The sequence below is a fragment of the Pezoporus flaviventris genome, unplaced genomic scaffold (assembly GCF_033815535.1).
Source record: "Pezoporus flaviventris isolate CSIRO_AGI_PZ_B2104156 unplaced genomic scaffold, CSIRO_AGI_Pfla_v1 ptg000025l, whole genome shotgun sequence".
In the NCBI taxonomy this organism is placed as follows: domain Eukaryota; kingdom Metazoa; phylum Chordata; class Aves; order Psittaciformes; family Psittacidae; genus Pezoporus; species Pezoporus flaviventris.
This window is the reverse complement of record NW_026892573.1, coordinates 7,785,404-7,802,223: the sequence shown is the minus strand read 5'-3', so window position 1 is coordinate 7,802,223 and position 16,820 is coordinate 7,785,404. Positions and strand designations below refer to the sequence as shown.

Below are 16,820 nucleotides of genomic sequence, written 5' to 3'. Positions count from 1 at the left end.
CCTGTTCCAGTGCTCTGTCACTCACCTGCCCATCTGTGATATCTCCTCTTCATTTGAAGATGTTCTTGTCCCTCTTTGCCTGGACTTCTTTCTTTCAAAAGATGAAAGCCTAAACTTGGGCAAACACAGCATGGAATTTCTGTTCTTGGTGCATGGAGACAGCGCCCAGCCAGTGCCATGCTTAAGTGTACCATGACTGTCCCGAGCACATCAAATATAATTTGGGCATTTTACTACTATCTGATCACTAGAGTTGCACACAACCACCTGTTTTGCACACACATGAGTTCATCTTTCTATACTCTTTTTAACCAGTTGTTGTTTATAGAGGTCTTTTGATAGCAGCTTGCTTATGAGCTTGCATTCCCACATCTGAGAGCACATTGTGTTCCTGAAGCAACATCAGGGACCATTTGTTGAAGCTTCTGAGAAAAGTTCTGGCTGATGCAAAAGAGCGTTAGTAGATCTGTGGCAATATTTCCCTATCTAATAAGGAAACAAACCCAAGGGAAATCTAGGCTCAAAGGAGAGGCCCACTTGGAGGGAAGCGTTAGGACAGATGTCACCCACAGGAGGGTTGAAAACAGGGAGGAGTGTGGAAGGAATTATAAACCAATGGCAACTTCAGCTTTATGAGACAAACACCATGTTTGTTGTAAGACAAAGGGATAGTGCCTAATGTCATCTGTAAACTGCATAGAGAACCCAGATTGTGACTCTTCTGCTTAAGCATTACAACAGGGATTTCTGAGCCTGAAGCTGTGTGCTGTGTTCAGTCAGAGGCCTCAGAGCCAGCTGCTGCTGCCCTCCCTGCCTGTACCAGCTCTGCAGCCTTGGCACATGTGTTACTGAGCTGATTCACCCACTAGGCCAGCAGAACGCTGCTCCTTTTTCTTTGCCAGAGTGAGCTTCCTGCTGATTCAGTGGGTTACACCAGTTCAATCAGCAGGTCTAACGTGAGAGGAGTGAGGAAAACAGGAACAAGATTCTTCCCTTTCTGTCGAAGCAAGCCGTTAAAGTGACTCAAGCTGTAACAGGTAATTTTACCCTGCGAGGTAGATTCACGGGGGTTAAGGCAAGCTGAGATGTGCTATTGGCAAAAGACATTATTCCATCCTTTTCCCTTCCCTTAGTCATGCTTTCCTGATGCCTCCTCTCTGCTGGCTCCAACATTCATGCAGCCACATGTTAAGCTAGATCAGCTAGCCAACAGAGCTGAAAGCTAATCTAGTTTAAAAACAAAGGAAAAGTTTTTAGTGGGATCAGTTTTGGCATCCAGCTGATCCCGCAGCCGAGCAACCACCAGTGCCAGGACGAGCCAGTGAGAGGGCCTGTTTTGGTGGCAGCCGGCACACACGTCAGCATAAAACACAAGTGCCCCCACAGGCCATACTTTTCACAACTCCTTCCAGCCAGCTATTGCCGGCGCTGCTGCCAAAAGTAACACAGCCTTGCCCTTAGGCCACACCAGCTGCTCATTCCGGGCCCCAGGCACCCCCTGTGCTGCGCTGGAGATGTCTAAAACAAAACTTATTGATAAATGTAGCTGAAGTTAAAAGCAGCTTTTTTGTGTTTGTTTTTTGTCCTCCTGGGTTTGTATTTCCCATCAGTAAGGCTTCTCTGAAGCCATGCTATCAAAAACCTACCTGTCAGACTGTAACTGTCTTCTAGAGTGAAAAACCAAAGAAAAGAGGTAGTTGGGGTCATTTTCCAGTCTCACCCTTGGCTGCCCTGAAGGAAGTTAAGGCTTCACCTCCTATTGCAGAATTGTCAGAGTACACTCCTGGACAGTGACTTCATAAAATCAGACTCACAGAATAGTTTGGGTTAGAAGGAACCTTTAAAAGTCATTGGCTCCAACCCCCCTGCAATGAGCAGGTACATTTTCAAGTTGATCACACTTGAATCATGCTGCTTTATTCAGCTATGCTGGTGTGAGCCTACCCTCAAATGGAGAGGGACAATCGGACATGTATGATGCAGTTGCTGTGAGGAGCTAAATACAGACATAAACCTGCAAGAGCTTTGATGCAGATAGCAGCTTGGTAAGACACTGTAAGCTAACACGAATAAACTATTCAAAACAGCTCTGTGTATCAAACACCTTACTCATGTACATGTTTCACAATTATATCATATCTGACCACATTTCTTTTCAACAGATACATCTAGACTATATTAGACACTCCAAAAGAGGAATCAGAGAATACATATTCTTGTTATTATTCCATAAAAGCTACTTTTAATATGCATTGTAGAAATACTAGGCATTAAAAATCCATGAAAGGTCATCAGCAGTGGAAATGATCAACTGCTGTTTTGAGGTCTGAATTTCAGAGACTGTTTTGATACTTGCAGGGTCCCCAGTGACCATTTTAGCAGTACTGGCAAGCCCTGTAGTTCCAGGTACAGAACTTTGACCCACACAGTTAACTAATATTCAGCACTTTGCCATGTTTTATTTGGAGGAGTGGGAGGGGGGATCAATGATGAATTCAGTTAGCTCTTTAGCGTAATCCTATTTATTTACAAAGAATGTACAGCCATGTCCCATTTCCTTGCATGCAGAGGAAGCAAATGGGAGGGAGTGCTGCGCGGCAGTCCAAGTTTGCTGCTCTAGCAAGGATTCTTGCCCAGAAGAAGCTGTCCCTTGGCTTTTTCTCAGGGCCATACACCACTGCTTCTCCCACTGTCTGCTGGCTCTCGTGTGGTGTTTCCGGCCCCGGACATGCACACAGGCAAACACAGCTGCAACCAATCTGTGCTCTTGCTGCTGCATCTGCGAGCAGTCCCTCGAGAAATGGCTCTGACTTTCCCCAAATTAGTGCTTGCTCATACGAGCCCGCTGGTCCCAGTGCTTGGCCACACACCCCTGTGCCATCGGCAGTGGTTTCCAGTCTTCAGCAGTCTTATGCCATAAAAGAATTGAATTGCTCCTTCCTGAACAAAGCACGGCCAGCGTGCCTGTCAGGTTTAATGAGGTTTGTGATTGCCTGGAGATCAAAGCTCTGCTCTGGTGGGTTTTGCTTAGATTGCATAAAGAGGAAAGGAGCAGTGACCTCCAAAGTAAATAGAACAACGAGGAACAAAATTAATTTTCATATACAATTTCTTCTATGATTTGGCAAGCATCAGATTAGCTGTATAAACCAGAAGACTTTCTACAGAACATTAATCCTCACAAGAACACATTATAATGAAGATTTCAAAAGTACAAGCACAACCTGTTTTTCATCTGAGACCTTGTCTGTATCATCTTCCAAACCACAGGCCTGACCCTAGGAGTGGGACTGCTTTCAATAAACAAACCTTGATTTTCCAGTCCTGCACCATCATTTTCTTCTGTGCAAGCTGCATGGAGATGTTCCTAAAGCCATTCCAGCATATTTAACCACTATTTTTTTTGCTGGTTTGCACAGGTGTAAGTGCCTCTGCAAAGCCTGTGGCAGCAGAGAAGCAAGTCCCAGAGGATTTTACTCACAGGACGAAGAGGAATTATTTTTCTGAGAACTGGTTCATTGTGTTGCATTACATACTGAAACAATGGGTGAGAGAGTTCCCCTCTTGCACACAAATTTGGTGGTATCAGGGAACCTCTCTGAAACATACTCGTCTGCAGGCAGTGTAGATCTACTTTGCGGGGCTAATGAGAGATGGTTGTATTTTCTGAATGAAGCTGTGAGCTAGAAAACAAAACAAGTCAATGACCACCATTTTCTTTTGGCAGGACCTCCAAATACGCCTGCATTTGTGAAATGGACAGGACCAGTCATTTTCCTGTTCTTCTAACGTGGTTCCCAGACAAAATGTCTCTGCTGCTACTGTTCAAGGAAATAAAGTTAAAACCCTGTGAGCAACAAACATGTTTAGACATGCTGAGCATAATTTTGCTTCCGGTGTGGGAGGGTTCTAAACACTTGGCCTCCCCAGTGAAAGAAATGCACATTCAAGAAAGGCAGAAGCTGAATTAACCCTTCATTACCAAGCACAGTTATACTTCTAAATACTGGAGCCCAGATCTTCATTTCCTTGGGGAAATGTGCCCTGTAAAAATGTCAGTGTTCAAATATGCTCTGAACAGGCTGACAAGCACATTTACAGATAAAATACTATCCTGCTAGAATTGCTCACCTCATCCTCCAAGACAGGCATATGGATAAGCAATGTTTCTTATCAGCTGACTTTTGCCTTACTTTCACTGGACCTATTATCTGCTTGATTTTGTCTAGCACTGGAGCCTTCACAAACATCTTTGCTGCTGTTCCTGCACAATTCATTGTATCACCAGCTGCTGACAGGGTGCTCAGCAGCCAGGCTCCAATCCTGCAGGGAGAGAGGATGGGCGCAGGGATAAGGGCTGCACTGACCTTGGTCCTCCGAGGCTTCCTGCCTGCTGAGCGCATCAGCACTGGAGTCAGTGTGCTCCGAAGAAGCACCGGCAACTTTTCCAAGCTGTGGCATGTACTTCACCCCATAAGTGCTGCAGTCTGCTCACCTGTAAAACCAGCCTCTCAAGTTAAGAAAGAAGTGGAGCAGGAAACTGGCAGGAAGGCACAGCCAGCCACTGCTCCCCAAGGCCCCATCTCCTGGAAGTCCAACTGATTCGGCAATGCTGACTTCATGTGGTGAGATGTGTTTATATTCCAGTGCTTCTTTTGGGGAAGAAAGGACTTCCTGGGTCTCAGAGGAAAAAAAATGGGATGGGGAGTCATCTGGAGTTTGAGTCCCCTTCTAAGTTTGGGGTTTGGGGTTTTTTTAACCATATTAACATTTGTCTTTCAGCATTTACTGCAGCAAACCCGCAGTGTGTGACAGACAATAAAAATCCCGCAGTGATTTAAATAGGTCTAATTACATGAACAACAAGCCACCAATAAGAATCATGATGCCCTCCATATGAAATAAACATCAGTTTCCACCTAATATGTACTTCTTAGAAGTTCAAGACTAATCCCATTTGGCGTATTTTAAGGAAGTGAGCTCTTGACCCCAAATGTTTATGGGCTGTAACAGTAAGGCCAATAAAAGAAAGGAAGCATATTTTAAAGCTGCTCTTAAAATCAGATTGGTTTTAGGCACAATTTTGAGAAAGTGTTTCACTTCATATTTCAAGTAATGGGGTAAGTGTGACTGATACACCCCATCCAGACCAGTAAGATATTTCTTGCTATGAAGATTTCTTTTAACAAGGGTTTTTGAATATTCGCTTAACCCCTTACCCTCCTAAAGACAGACAACGCTGTACCACATGGGTTACATTAGTTGCATCATATTATATACTGTAATAAAACAGTAAGGGAGTTTTGTAGGTGAAATGCCACGGAATCATGAGAAACAAGAGTTTTATCCCAAATTGGTTTGGAAAGAAACAGACCTTTAAATGTAAGTATTTAAATTATCTGCAAAACATTTTAGGACAGCAATTTATGGCACAACATGTCTTGGCTATTTGCCTGTAGATAAATATAAATGTGAAGTAGATACAGGTGGGCTTCTATAGCCATGTTATCACTATTTGTTATACTTGTTGGAGCCCAGTTTGTGGCCCCTGTTCTGGATGCTGTAGGGACAGCTCTAGGGCTTTTGCTAAAGAAACACTTGTTTAACCTGAGGCTACAAGCAAAGCTACAGCTTTTTTAATTAAGTGGCATTCTGCCTCTATGAAAGGGACGCAAAGCTGGTTCCAAAGCTTGCTTTGCAAAACAACTGCTAAGTGCAATGATAGTATGTTGGCTTTTCACTGCAGCAGTCTTTGCGGTTCAGTTTCACACTTACCAAAGCTTCTGAACGAATGAGGAGGTGCTCTAGAAGCAAACAGGACCCAGAGAAGTTAACACTCACAAGCCAAACAGGTCTGGAAGATGAGGAGAAAAGGAAACACACAAGGAGCAGACACCATCAAGGCAACCATGGTAACTGGCCTTGGCTGCACAAACCTTTGCTTCAAGGAGTCCTGTCTCTGTCGACTTTTCTGAGAAAGAATTAAAGAAGGGAAAGAATGAATAAATGAATAAATAAATAAATAAATAAATAAATAAATAAATAAATAAATGGGGTTCTTATGGGGTTCCTGTTACTTGGAGACAGAAATAACTGCCCGGTACATTTCCATGCCCTTCCATGTGGCCCAGCACTGTGGAGTGCGCTGATGTGACGTGCACTACCTGCCCATCATGATCAGTTTCCTCTTTCATTCATGTAGATATATATTCTCACATTATATATATATATATATATATATATATGTCACTTGTTCTTTAGGTGGCTGCATGCAGAGGCTTGTGTACTGACACCTCAAGCCAGCACCACGTTACCCCACAGCTGCAGAGGAGAGGATTTCTGTCCTGCACTCGCTTCCATTTGAATTTTCACTTCCTGAGGAAAGATGGAGGTTTAATGGGATTTTATTTTTCAGGCCGTGCTGGATTTCACGAGGCCCCGCGTGGACAGCTTGTCCCGGGCGCCGTTGCTCGCCGCCTCCCGCCATGCCGCACCGGAGCGGGCATACGGGCAAGAACGCCCGCCCGCCCCGCTACCTCCCGCCCGCCAGGGGGGGCTGCCCCGCCCGCCCCACTGGCCGCTGTTGCGCCTGCGCGGCGCGGCAGGGAGCGGCCAGTCATGGCCGCCTCCATGTTCTGCTGCTTCTCCTGGTGCTGCTTCTCCTGGTGCAAGGATGGCGGTGCCGGCCACATCCCGCTAAAGGAGATGCCGGCGGTGCACCTCGACACGCAGCGCATGGGTAAGCAGGGAGAGGCGGGACCTGGTCTCCCTTCGGCCCACCATGAGCCGCTTGTGACGGGCCGTGGGGAGGGAAGGAGAGCGGAGAGTGAGGGTTGGCAGCGGCGGGGAAGGCCGCAGGTCCGTGGCGCGGCGGGGCTGACCTGTGAGGCGAGCGGGAGGGTTGTACCGGGGAAGCCTGGGCGCGGCGCTGGTAGCGGTGTGGAGTTATCTTAATACCGTGTAACCATACTGGCCGGAGGGGGAATGTGCCCGGCCCCAGGCGCCCTCTCTCCTCCCAGGGAAGTGTGCTGGGAAGTCGCTTTTGGGCTACTTCTTCGGAAGGATTTGGCAGTTTTCAGGAAGAAATCTCACTTTGGCTTAAATTCAGTCGAGGCTTATCAGCAGAATGAGTATGTAGGGGTGCATCTCAGTCTCAGAGGGGTTTCCTGAGGAGAGAAGGCAGCCTGATAGGGCTGAAGATTCTGGTCATTCCACAAGGGATGGTGATTCAGAGCAGGGAGTTGCAGCAGTGAAGGTGCAGAATGAGCCACGGGAGTCTGGGCCATACCACGTGTTGAGGATGAGCTGTCCACAAAGCTATGCCTGGGAGTTGTTTAGGAGAGAAGGGATCTGGGTCAGCTGCAGCAGAACAGGGGATAGAGCTAGGGGGAAGGTGGTGTGGCTGATCCCAACCACTCAATTATTAGTCTGGTTTTATTCATTTGTATCAGTGAACTTTGACTGTTTCCCATGTTTCTCACAGTGACAACAGTGCCTAAAGATGAAGTGTTCCACTGGAGAAGAAAAATTTGGCAGAGGGCTTCTTTTCTTCTCTCTGTTTTGGCAGGCATGTTTCTAATAAAAGGATTTTGTCAGAGAATAACTAAACACCTTGCAGTTCCATCCAGTGTTTCTACCCAATATGCCTTTTCTTCTCTTGGCAGACATATTTCCTCCAGTGTATAGAGAGAGGGTACAGGGTTCTGGTCTCGTAGTGAACCCTTTCTGACTAAATAGTAAGTTATTCTTCTGATGTGGCTGAGCAAAGGTTGTAATCAGCATGGTGCCGTGAAACCCAAGAGGCAAAATTAGAGCAGTGTATAGATTTTAAATAAATAAGCCCTAGTTGGAAGATGAACTACCCCATAAACAGCCTTCCTTTTCCTACTTCAAAGCATAGCCTATCATCATTGTTCTCACAAGCTAATGAAGCTCTTAGGTGGGGAGAAAGAACAAAAACAGTTCTCAGTGTTTAGGGCTTTTAAGCGCTGCTTCCAGACTTCTAAAGATGTTTTGAAGTTTTGCGGGTGTTTTTCTTCTTGCAGGAACAGATGTTGTGATTGTTAAAAACGGCAGAAGAATATGTGGCACGGGAGGCTGCTTAGCCAATGCACCTTTGCATCAGAACAAGAGCTATTTTGAGTTTAAAATCCAGTCCACAGGTTAGTCAGCAAAAATGTACAACTTTAAACCTGGAAGGTGCGTTGGTTTGACTGCGGGTGGTCGTATCTCCAGTGCCGAGTACATGAATCTTTCTGATTGCATCCTTGAACTTGTGAATGTTGGAGAGGTCTATAAGCTGACATTGTGTAACAGGAATTTTTTTTTCATTTTTATCATGGCTCTGAAATATTAAAAAACATGGTAAGTATATTCTAAAAGAGCGCACACCCTAAAAAAACACCATATTGTTTTATATGCTGTTATGTGCATGGTTTTCGGTTAGCATATGTTAGAAATGTTTTTTGGTAAATAAATGCTTATAACCCCATAAAATACTGTCGCTGTGAAGTATTTTTTTTAATAGTGCAGTTTATCCAGCAGTGTTTATAGCTATTTGTCTACCTCCATTTGCTTTTAACATGCACTGTGTTTGCCCAAGCAAGGGTAACACTCCTTGTGCTACACTTCACTCTTCAAATCAAATGTGCAGCACTTACTCCAACACCGCCTTATCAAGAGGAGCCTTTCAGCACCCTGTTTCTTCGTTTTGCACAGATACGGTGTAAGGCAGCTGAAAGTGAATGGAATTTGGAAGCATTATGTTTTTACTAATACAGTCAACTTCACTAGTACAGAGCATGCTCCAGGCTTGCCTGTTTTCTGACATTAAAAATTACCCAGTATTTTTAAAAAAGACACTGTGAAAATGAAGTGGTTCTTTCCCTAACTACATAGGGAGAGGAAAGAAGGGAAGTGTTAGTCCAGAGACAGACAGGCCTTACAGTACCAGCTGGAGCCTGAATATGGCCTTTTCTGGGTAAGGGTTATTTGTGTTCAGTTGGGTTGGAGTGCAGGCAGCATGAACACAAATCTGTCCAAAACACCTTGCAGTCAAACCAGTTGCTTGGTTTTAAACTGTATGTAAACCCCAGATCAGTCTTAGTTTGGCAATTTTAGTATCCTATATGTTTGGGCAAGAATCCACAGCAGCTGTTATTTATATATGGTCATTACTCACACAAATACATATCCATGTTCTTCTGCTTGAGAAACACAGGAAATAAACTCTCCTGGTTCTTGTGACAGGAATAGACAAGACAAGCTGTGTCTTGTCTATTTCTGTGCCTCAAGGCAGGAGGACTGTAGATCACTTAACTTAAAACTTTGATTCCCAGAAGTGTTACTATGGGGTCACCCTGACTATTGGAAAGTCATTATGGGGTCACCCTGACCATTGGAAAGGTTTTAGGAGTGTAATCTGAATCTTGTTCACACTTTTGTCCTTTTCTTCCTGGGTATGTAAGAATAAGAATAAATTGGTTTGCAATTTTGTCTTTTGAAACTGATTTTATTATATTTTTGCCTCATTTTAGTCTTCTCCAGATTAAACAGCCCCAGGCTGGTTTGTTGGTTTTTTTTTTTTTTTATTCTCCTTATAGGTGATGTTTTTACATTTTTGATTGGTTTTGTTCAAGAATATTTCTAATTGAACTAATTTGTCTTGAGATATGATGCTCAAAATGGATGCTCTACTCAAGCTGCAGCAGCAGTAGACATCCTTCATCTGTTGTACATACAGTGTGTTGGCTTTACATGTGCCATATGTCCAGAAGTTTTTCACAACAGTAGGGCACAGGCTCGTGCTCAGCATGTGGTCTATGATAACCCCCATATTATATTCATTGAGCAGCCTGCCAAGCCACTATTGTGTTTGTGCCACTTAGTGTTCCTACTGTTCTTCATAATTCAGAAAAAGCAAATGCATTTTCCTTCAGACCTCTTACCAGTTTGTCAGGATCATTTAAAACTTGAGGGGCCTCTGAAGAGGTTGCAGTCCTGTCAGGTTGGTGTTGGCAGCACATTTAACAAGCACATCATCACGTTACCCAAGTAATTGATGTGAATATGGAACAGTATCTGGCCTTGTGCATTCACTGCAAAACCTCAAACCCCACTTGAATCATCTTTTTTGATTTGATTTGACGTGATGAGTAGTCCTGGAATACAGTTTTCTAACCAGTCGTGCATTTATATTGCTGTAAAGGTCTAGACCATGTTTTCATAATCTGAAAAGGTCTAGACCATGTTTTCATAATCTGACTATTTCAATGTTGTATGAGTTTCAAAAACATTACCAAATCAAGATCTGTCATATTTACAGTTTCTTCTTTTTCCCTAAGAATAGTCTCACCAGTGGGAAAAGGAAATATTGTTCACAAATCCATGCTAGTTTGATTTATTTTTTACATTCTCCTACAGTTTCAGAGTCTCTTTTCGTATTTTTCTGGGAATAAAAATTAAGCTAAGTGATTACAATTCTCTGGATTTTTTTTGCAGGATACATGCTGGTTACTTCTATTGATTGCTTGTACTGGGTCTGTCCAGCATGGAGATAACTTCCTTCATAGCAGCTCCTGTGATGCTCTTAGATTTGTGACCAGAACAATACTGATAACAGGCTAATGTTTTAGTTATTTCTGAGCAGTGTTTACACAGCATCAAGGCCTTCTCTGTTTCTCACTCTGACCCTCCAGCAAGAGGTGGGGAGGGGACACAACCGGGCAGATAATCTGATCTAACCAAGTAGATCCTCCATGCCATGTAATGCCATGCTAAGCAACAAAAGGGAGAGGAGTGGCTTTAGGGAGGTTAGCCATCTTTTGCTTGGGAATTGGCTGGGCCTCAGTCTGCCTGTGGGAGGTGGTGAGTGATTGCCATTACATTCTTTTGGTTTGGTTTGTTTTCTTTCTTTCTTCCACTTCTCTTTTGCTTGTTAAACAATTTTTGTCTTTACCCACAAGAAAAATTTTCTTGGTTTTAGTCTTCTTTCCCTCTTCTACCATCTCTCTGCGGCCTGTGGGGGAGAAGTGAGTGTATGGCTGCTTGGTGCTTAGCTGCCTACCAGGGCTAACCTGCAATAGTTCTGCTATGTCCAAGAGATAGTAGTAGTATGGCCATGGCACTGGCATTCTGTATTCTGTCCTGATTCAGGCAGTCTTCAAAATAATGAGGTTGGTTTGTTTGTTTTCTTGCCATGTTACTGTCACATTTTAGGGATTTGGGGTATTGGAGTTGCAACTCAGAAAGCAAACTTGAATCAAATTCCACTTGGTCGAGATGTCCATAGCCTGGTGATGAGAAATGATGGAGCTCTCTACTATAACAATGAGGAGAAAAACAGACTACCAGCAAACAACCTTCCTCAGGAAGGTGATGTGGTGGTGAGTTCCTTAAGCCTTTACTTTCCAGATGTTCCTAGATTCCCCTTATTTACAGCTCTGTGGTCATACTGACCATTTCAGTACAGTTCTTCAGCTTGCATCTCCCAGTTTGGGAAGTGCTGATACAAAGTCCCATTGTGTTTGGATGGATTAGCAGCCTGGATATCAGTGGACTTCAGTGGTCTTCATTCTCATTGATGTATTTGTGAACGAGTGACAGACTTTGCCAGTGTTTGAAAAGTAGCCTCTAATGCTCTCCTGCAGTGTAGTTGCAGTATCTACCTGATGGATAACTCCCATCACAAGGATCCTACATTGAGATGGGATCTTCCATTCTGTGATTCTATGAAAAGTAGCTGATGTATTACTGCTAATTCCCCAGTTTTCATTTATTTTATTATGTCACAGAAATAGATTTCTGAAGTACTGAGGGACAACACAGATGGTCACACTCAGCCATACCAAAACAGTGACAGAAGTCATTTACCTAACAAGTAATTTATTACCTAGTTAGTGTTTGCTTTCTGCTGTGTAGTTGACATATTTATAGTGTTGTGTATGAACCCATGATCTCCTGCTGCTGGCAGAGTAAATGTGCTGAGAGAGGTTTCTGTATGGAAGCATGGACAGACCGCTCTATACTAGTTATTTCCATGAGGAGATATAAACAAGAAGCCCACAAACTGCTTAATATTGAAATAATTGAAAATTTTATATATCCTAAACATTTGATAAGGAACATGTTGAAGAATAGTTTGGAAAATTGTTTTGTAAACCCAGTGAGATATGGGATGCAGTACTGTGCTGCATCCAGACTGAGTAAGCATTAAGGAATCCTGAGTATCTGCAAATACAAATGTTACTGGTTGTTTATTAACTTCTAGTCTTTTGCTGGAATATTTCATGCAGGGTTTTCTAGGATGCTGCGGTTTGCATGATGGTGTTGCCTGTGGCTAAGAAAGCTAAATTAAGCAGCAGTCTTACATGTATAAAGTTGTTGATGGGTTTTTTGTTAATTTTCTGTGCTTTTAGGGCATTACATATGACCATGTAGAATTAAATGTATATTTAAATGGGAAGAACATGCATTGTCCAGCTTCAGGAATCCGAGGGACTGTCTATCCAGTGGTCTATGGTAAGTCAGAGATTTTCAAACTGTTTCTTGGTATGGGTCCAGAAGGTTGGGGAGTTACTGCACTCAGTCTGAAAATCGCCAGGTAAAAAAATTGTGAAGCAGATGGAAAAAAGAAAAACAACAAATTCAAACTCATGTAGACTTGTGGGCTAATCTGCTTTCTCTCTGAAGCTTGGTATTTATGCCTGTGAATTTCGCGTACTTCATAAATGCATTCAGTGTTAAATGCAAATAGATACTGAATTGCTGTTTGTATTTTCTTCTGGAAGTAATAACTTTAATGTAGCACTAGTACAGCTGCTGCTGTAGTGGTACAGCTCCTTGCTGCTGTACCAAATCGATGCCCAGTTTTGAAATCCAGCAATTGGTGAGCAAATTGTGGTAGCTGTTTTGCCAGCAACCATCAATACAGCACAGCAGTTTTGAACAAGAAACAAATATCATATCCAATTAATCCCTGCAAAGGCAGTTTAAGAAAGAATTTATGAATTATGGAAATTGGAATTTGGCCAAGGCATGTGTTAACAATTTACTTTTCCAGAACTTGGCGGTTGTTTTGTAGTTCTCCAGTAGTCAGAATTCTGTTTAACGTCTCTTCTGAAAGGCATCACTTCCCCCAACTCAGTGCGTAATCAAAGCTACACTTGTGGCTTGTAACATACAGCAAATGATAACTGCTCCTTGGATTCCCTCTGTTACATCTACAGCTATCCCCAGCTGTATTATCTTTATTCCTGTAAAGTAAGTAGTAGCCTCTGCCAGGATATCATTAGCTATGTGATGTGGATAATTTTTTCCTGTCATGGTTGGTTCCTGATGAACTGTGGTCATGTTCCCATTGATACATTTGTAATATTGAATTTTATGAGCAGGAAGAAAATCCCCTAGGTGTGTTGTAGAGCCTTTGAAGTCTATAAATGTACATGACAAATTTTATCTTTCCAAGTTGCTAGAGTGGAAATTTTGTCTGTGATGCGTTCTGAAGCCCCATGATGGCGCTGCTAAAAGGCTGTTGCGGGCAGTAACTGCCCTGCAGCACTGAGGGATCTCGTGCCGAGCACTGCATGAGCAGCAGAATTGCTGTGGTAATTCATTGGTGCATCTTCCCTCTGTTTTGGAAATGGTGTAACATAGAATGAAGGGTGCAGGTGGATCTCAGAAAACATTTGGTGGCATGTTAGTCTACCATAAATAATTTTTTCTCTGACTAAAGAAGTTCCATGCCTGGAGGATGTGCAGACCTTTTATTGCCAAGCTCTTACTATCATCTTCCACAAGTGGGCATAATTTCATCATAATTATCATGTCTTCTACTTGTAGCTATAATAATTGAGGTCTGCAAATAATTTTTTGTGGTAGTTACTTAGTATAAGCTCTAACTATAGATGTTCTTAATTTAACGTGAGCTACTTCTAATCACGTGAAGGGATTTGAACATAGAAAAGAGAATTCCATAAGCATTACTCTATCCATAATTCAGACCAGAACTACAGAAACCTTTTAAAAAGAAACATCATAGGGCAGGCAAACACAGTATCAAGCCTGAGAATGTAGAACAGAAAAATGGATTTAAAGGTTGTTCTCGGCAGCAGCTGTACCTCAGGCACTTATATGGAAGTGAGATGCAAACACTGTGTAAGTACTGCAAAACTGAACAAATATACTAGTAGGAGTTTTAACTGAGCCTAGGAGGTGAAAATTCCCCTTGCCTCTGAGATATCTAAATTCTAAGCCAAAATAATGAAGGTGAAGCTTTTCTGTTTTAATATTGCTAGTGTACCAGGTTCATCTTGGAAAGAAGTTGCCTTTGAAAGAGATCTTGTTTTTCTGACTGGTATGGTATTTCCATTTGCTAATGCAATATATGAAGGCTTTGCTGTGAAAATCCTCAGCAGTTTCTTTTCTAGAAAGTGTATCTACATTCAATGTAGAAACACTCGCGTCTCGGATTATGCAAAGGATCAAACATTGGGAGAGGTATCGTAAAAAAACCATTAACTTCTAACTTAAAGAAGCAAAGATGCTTGCTTTGCATCAGATGGTCTTTGCTAAAAAAGATGGTCTGACACCAACCATTGCAGACGTCTGAAACCTTGTAAATCTCCCGAAAAATCATTGCACTCCAGCAGAATTAGAAAGTAGACAGAAAAATATGCAGCTGAGGAGGTGACACCTGTGCCATGGGTGTCAGTAGTGTCCTTAGTCTGGAGATTTCTGGAGAAATAGAGTAGAAGATTTTGAGGAAATGGTCTAAAGCCCTGCTAATGCTTATAGTGAAATCAGAGGCAGCATTCCCATTGACTGCACCAAGGACCATTACTGACTAAAGAAAACAGCAGAAAAGAAGGATGATTTCCTCTCTGTGGGTGTGTGTGTAGGGCTTTAACATGTTTGTTGAAGGGATGTCTTTTAAATGTATTAGATATATATAATGGATGAATTGGAGAATATTCCTGGTTTGGGCATGGTGTATAACTTAGTAAGACAGTGTGGTAGAGGATCAATGTGTAAGTGTTCCTTCTCTGATTCCTTCTTTCGGTTCTCTTCTGCAGTTGATGACAGTGCCATTCTGGATTGTCAGTTCAGTGAATTTTATCACACACCTCCACCAGGGTTTGAAAAGATCCTTTTTGAGCAACAAATCTTCTGAATGTCTTCGTACTGAAAATTTGCACCCTGCACTGTTAGAAAAGCTTTGTCATCTTAAATAAAGCTTCACTTTACATTTAGGAACCATATCTGTATTTTAAGTAAGTACTTGTGACTGTGGTCTGCAGAATTAATGTGTTGACTGCAATACCAGGTAACTGTGCTGCAAATATGAGATTTCTGGCAATGGTTTGTAGTTGAAAATGAGTGTTTGGGGCAGTGTTTTTCTCCGATTTGTACTTGATGCATAAGGATACTAAGGGATATTATTGTCATCAGTATTACATTCAGTATTTTGAAAAAGCCTGGAGCTCTGTAAAGCAAATAGTTCTTATGCATACGATAGCTATGGAGATGGATAGTTCTCTTGATTTCCCCCCCCCCAACTTTTTCACCAGAAGTTCGTGCTTTGTTTAAAGGGAGCACTGTGTGTCCAGCATGTGAGTTGGAGTTGCGGTGTCCCAGTTGTGCACAGTGACTAACCATACAATGGCATAACTAGCAGATAGGTACTTTTTCTGCAAGGTATAGTTGAATCCATTCCCTCAGTCTTAGACAAGCAAATGTAACTTATTTATTTCTCCTAGCTTTTAATTTGCTTTTATTGACACAAATAATAATGACACTCTCTAGTAATACTTTTTTGTTGGACCTTAAAAATGAAACCTGAACACTACCTGTGTGTTTGAGGACCACCACGCTGCATTACTGGTGTAGGAGAGCAAGTACAGATCACTCAGTTTGGTTATGTGAAGAGTCAGGTGGGAAGGCTAGGAGATGTTAGAGTGAAGCCTTACATCTTAAACTGTAAGTTAGATTATTCTCTTATGGAATAGCATATTTAATTTCTTTGTGAATCATTTATGAACGATTGATGGCTAAGATATTGTTCTAAAATGTGATGCCCTTGAATATAAATTATGAGATGCTTTTTTTTTTTTTTTTTGCTTTTGTCTCATTTAATATACTTCCTAAAAGAATTTTTACTGTGAAGAAAATCTTCATACTGAATGTTTGTGTTTTGCTCTTCCTGGGTTAATGCATTTTCATAAATGAATTATTTTATTTAAATATTTTTAGAAATTACCTGATTCTGGAATTTTCAAATACAAACAGCTTTATCAAAGCCTTTCACAGTATCACAGCATGCTAGAGATTGGAAGGGACCTCAAAAGATCATCTAGTCCAATCCCCCTGCCGGAGCAGAAACTCCTAGATAATGTTACACAGGAATGTGTCCAGGCGAGTTTTGAATGTCTCCAGGGAAGGAGACTCCACAACCTCCCTGGGCAGCCTGTTCCAGTGTTCCGTCACCCTCACTGAGAAGAAGTTTCTTCTCAAGTTTAAGTGGAACCTCTTGTGTTCCAGTTTGTACCCATTACCCCTTGTCCTATCATTGTTTGCCACTGAGTAGAGCCTGGCTCCATCCTTGTGACACTCCCCCTTTAGATATTTATATACACTAATAAGGTCACCCCTCAGTCTCCTCCAAACTATAGAGACCCAGCTCCCTCAGTCTTTCCTCATAAGGGAGATGCTCCACTCCCTTAATCATCTTCGTTGCCCTGCGCTGGACTCTCTCCAGCAGGTCCCTGTTCTTCTTGAACTGAGGGGCCCAGAACTGGACACAATATTCCAGATGCGGTCTCACC

General features: G+C 42.4%; 1 protein-coding gene across 1 annotated transcript; it reads left to right on the top strand.

Moving 5' to 3' along the window:
* Positions 1–6,603: 6,603 nt before the first annotated feature.
* SPRYD7 (SPRY domain containing 7) lies at positions 6,604–16,302 on the top strand. The gene is made up of 5 exons (XM_061457393.1): positions 6,604–6,739; positions 8,046–8,162; positions 11,218–11,384; positions 12,417–12,519; positions 15,072–16,302. The coding sequence occupies exons 1-5, from the start codon at positions 6,619–6,621 to the stop codon at positions 15,167–15,169; spliced, it is 606 nt and encodes a 201-aa protein (XP_061313377.1). The 5' UTR covers positions 6,604–6,618; the 3' UTR covers positions 15,170–16,302.
* Positions 16,303–16,820: the final 518 nt, after the last annotated feature.

What these genes read in the sequence shown, in the direction of transcription:
- SPRYD7 (XM_061457393.1), top strand. Translation starts at nt 6,619, where the DNA reads ATGGCCGCCTCCATGTTCTGCTGCTTCTCCTGGTGCTGCTTCTCCTGG. An exon ending in CTCAGGAAGGTGATGTGGTG is followed by an intron (nt 11,385 to 12,416) that starts GTGAGTTCCTTA and finishes CTGTGCTTTTAG; the next exon opens with GGCATTACATATGACCATGT. An exon ending in TGTCTATCCAGTGGTCTATG is followed by an intron (nt 12,520 to 15,071) that starts GTAAGTCAGAGA and finishes TCTCTTCTGCAG; the next exon opens with TTGATGACAGTGCCATTCTG.